Consider the following 2,804-nt stretch of genomic DNA (forward strand, 5'->3'; position numbering starts at 1 on the left):
GTCAAACCCCAACACCAACCACTGAGCATAGTCTGACTTTGCACGGGTGGTAAATCTATACTAAAATTATTATGGGATAAACTCCCGAAGTGAGCTGAATGGCTAGTCCTATTGAGGAAAACATGCTGATGAAGAGTCAATATATAGTTAAGTATGACTATAGACTACTAGACTGGCAACCGACTCACACGCCACACTGATAATTCACGACGTGAAGTTAACAAAAACAGTTTTCCTTGAAAATATAAATAGCCGATGTAAGGAGTGTGTTTACATCAGCTTCGTAGTCCTCAAAAATTATAATATTCCGCCAACACTCCGTCAGCTTTTCAGCGGAGTTTCACTTCCACAACAACCCGTTTTACGTGAAGCGGCGTCGTAAAACTCGGTGAAAAACTGGGTGATATTCGCGGTGATATGCAGTAGTCGTGAAATATGTTTTTCATATCACTAGGGTGGCCGTGAAACTCCAATATTGATACAGAAATAATATTGTAAAATTCCACGTAATTATAATATGAAACATTGCTGATGAAATATAATAATTTCATCCCATTATAATCTTTCACGAAAACAACGCAAATAATTTTTGAAATTTATATATCCAGCTTCGGAAACTCCTGAGCTCAGCTGGTGAGGAAAGCGAACATATATTCATACTCCAACACTGTATAGGAAACTCCTGAGCTCAGCTGGTGAGGAAAGCGAACATATATTCATACTCCAACACTGTATAGGAAACTCCTGAGCTCAGCTGATGAGGAAAGCGATTACATATATTCATACTCCAACACTGATGCGAATCATCACTACTTGTTCTAATTTCTGTTTATGTTGATTCAACTCCGGCAGGGACAACTGCATCGGGTTGACAGCAGAGGAAGGGGCGGCGGCTGTAGACGACATTTGAATAATAATAATTCCAAAGCTAAAGCAATTAGATTATGATAGGAATCATAAAATGTATTATATATACAATTACGGCTAAGAATCAATTCGTGTTACTACTACTCAGTGGTATCGTTTTTCATGCGATACCGCAGTAGTTGTCCCTCATCGAATCGGACGGTCGGGTTAACATGATGTTGGTGGGAAAAGAAGTAGTAGAGGAGAATCAAGCCCCCACTAAAACGGTAGTAAACGAGGGGAGATAGGTTATTAAAACCGGACAAATATGGTAACTACAATAAATACATTTCCTTCTCTATTAGTGTTGTGTTACTCTGCCACCGATTTTCCGCGATGTTCCAATCACAAAGAGTCCCTCGAATGATAAAAATTGTAGCTGAAAAGAGTAGATTTACTCTGGGCGGGACTTGAACCCGCAACCTTTGGATTAGAAGTCCAACGCTCTGTCCAATTGAGCCACCAGAGCTGTTGATAACAACAAATAAAATTCGACTAGTCGCTGACTAGTCAAACATTGCTCGACATAGCACCGTGCTATGTTCAGATTTCATGGTAGCGTTCTTTCCACATACCGATTCGAGTGTAGTGAACTCCCGATTCAGCTCGATGATAAAAAGTAACATCAGAAACGTATTATTCGCACATGTTGTCAGACTCCAATACACTGTCCGTCACTCGACTCTTTTCCCGTCTCGCTTCCACCGCATTGAGGTGCCGAGAGCTCCTCTTCAGCGCCTTGAAGATCTTCAAGGCGTCTCTGACCTGAGCCAATAGTGAACTGTTTCGTAACTAACAATGAGTGGCACATACTTTCCGAGATGATGGCATTTGCATGTAAAGCTCATCGTCACGAATCGCCCTTAGTCGCTCATCAACAACATCGCACCTGAATCACACGAAGAGTCGTACATGAGAAACGCCCGCTTGAAACCATTCAAATGAGCCCATCATGTGAAACCAATCTCGCCATAATATGATACCCAGAGTCACCAAGGTATCCAGGTTTCTATATTCTCAGCGCCGTTTTCTTTTATCGTTCTGCCCAGTGATAGTAGCTCATCCAAGCTCTCGATCGTGCGAAGATTCCTCTGTACGTGTAAGGTTAATAGCTCGGTCAAATTGAGATATCTAAAATACTCACATTCAACAGTCAAGAAAAAAACGATCCAATGCGTCCGTCGTTCACCCAAGGGTGTAGCAAGCATCCAGAGAGTTGAAGTCATCCTTAACAGTGGTCGGCACTCTCGAGAGCAAGAGTAGGCGGATTTGTGGTATGATGGCGAGCAGACACGAGTGGGAAGGAGGAACTCTCAATTTAGCACCAGCGTGTCTGAGCAAAGAGAACAACATTCCCAATCACGAGTTTTGGAGTAGGGATATCAAAACGCATATGACGACACCCGAGTTAGAACCGACGACCATCAGATATCAAGACCAGCGCTCCCCCACTACGCCAAAAGTCTACGATGAATCACACTTACAGAATGCAGAGCAGCATCCTCGGGTCCTTCACGTGTGGTATCTTCTCACTCAAACGATTGAACCTGACCGAATTGATGCGAAATAAAATGCATCACAATTCGAAATCATTGATCCACGATGGAACTCACAGCTCATCCACGAACCACCACTCGAGTCGGTCATGCAGAAAGGGTAATTTCGCCAGAGCAACCGCAGTCAACCTCAGATCAGCAAACGTCATTTTCTCCACATTGTATCTGGCACAAAGCGATGTGGAGTATGCTTTAACACATTCTGGGTTGGTGAAGAAGTTTTGTCATGTTGTTGGAAATTTCATCGAATACTAAAAATGCCATAAAATATCAATTATGAGCACTAATAGAAATTGAATTCGACTCCAAATTTTCGAGTTCACAGCGTTATGCATAAACCGA

The 2,804-nt window shown here is 42.4% G+C and overlaps 1 protein-coding gene and 1 non-coding gene across 2 annotated transcripts; both read right to left on the reverse strand.

The window, feature by feature from the left end:
• Positions 1 to 1,301: 1,301 nt before the first annotated feature.
• Positions 1,302 to 1,375, reverse strand: Pmar_PMAR009120. The gene has a single exon. It is a non-coding gene; the product is annotated as a tRNA-Arg (tRNA).
• A 720-nt stretch (positions 1,376 to 2,095) lies between these two features.
• On the reverse strand, positions 2,096 to 2,453 carry Pmar_PMAR009121 (hypothetical protein; the record flags this gene model as incomplete). The annotated part of the gene is made up of 2 exons (XM_002772356.1): positions 2,096 to 2,239; positions 2,391 to 2,453. Coding segments are annotated over 2 exons (207 nt in total), but the record flags the coding sequence as incomplete, so codon positions are not given.
• Positions 2,454 to 2,804: the final 351 nt, after the last annotated feature.

The sequence above is a fragment of the Perkinsus marinus genome, assembly GCF_000006405.1.
Source record: "Perkinsus marinus ATCC 50983 genomic scaffold scf_1104296961268, whole genome shotgun sequence".
Lineage (NCBI taxonomy): Eukaryota > Perkinsozoa > Perkinsida > Perkinsidae > Perkinsus > Perkinsus marinus.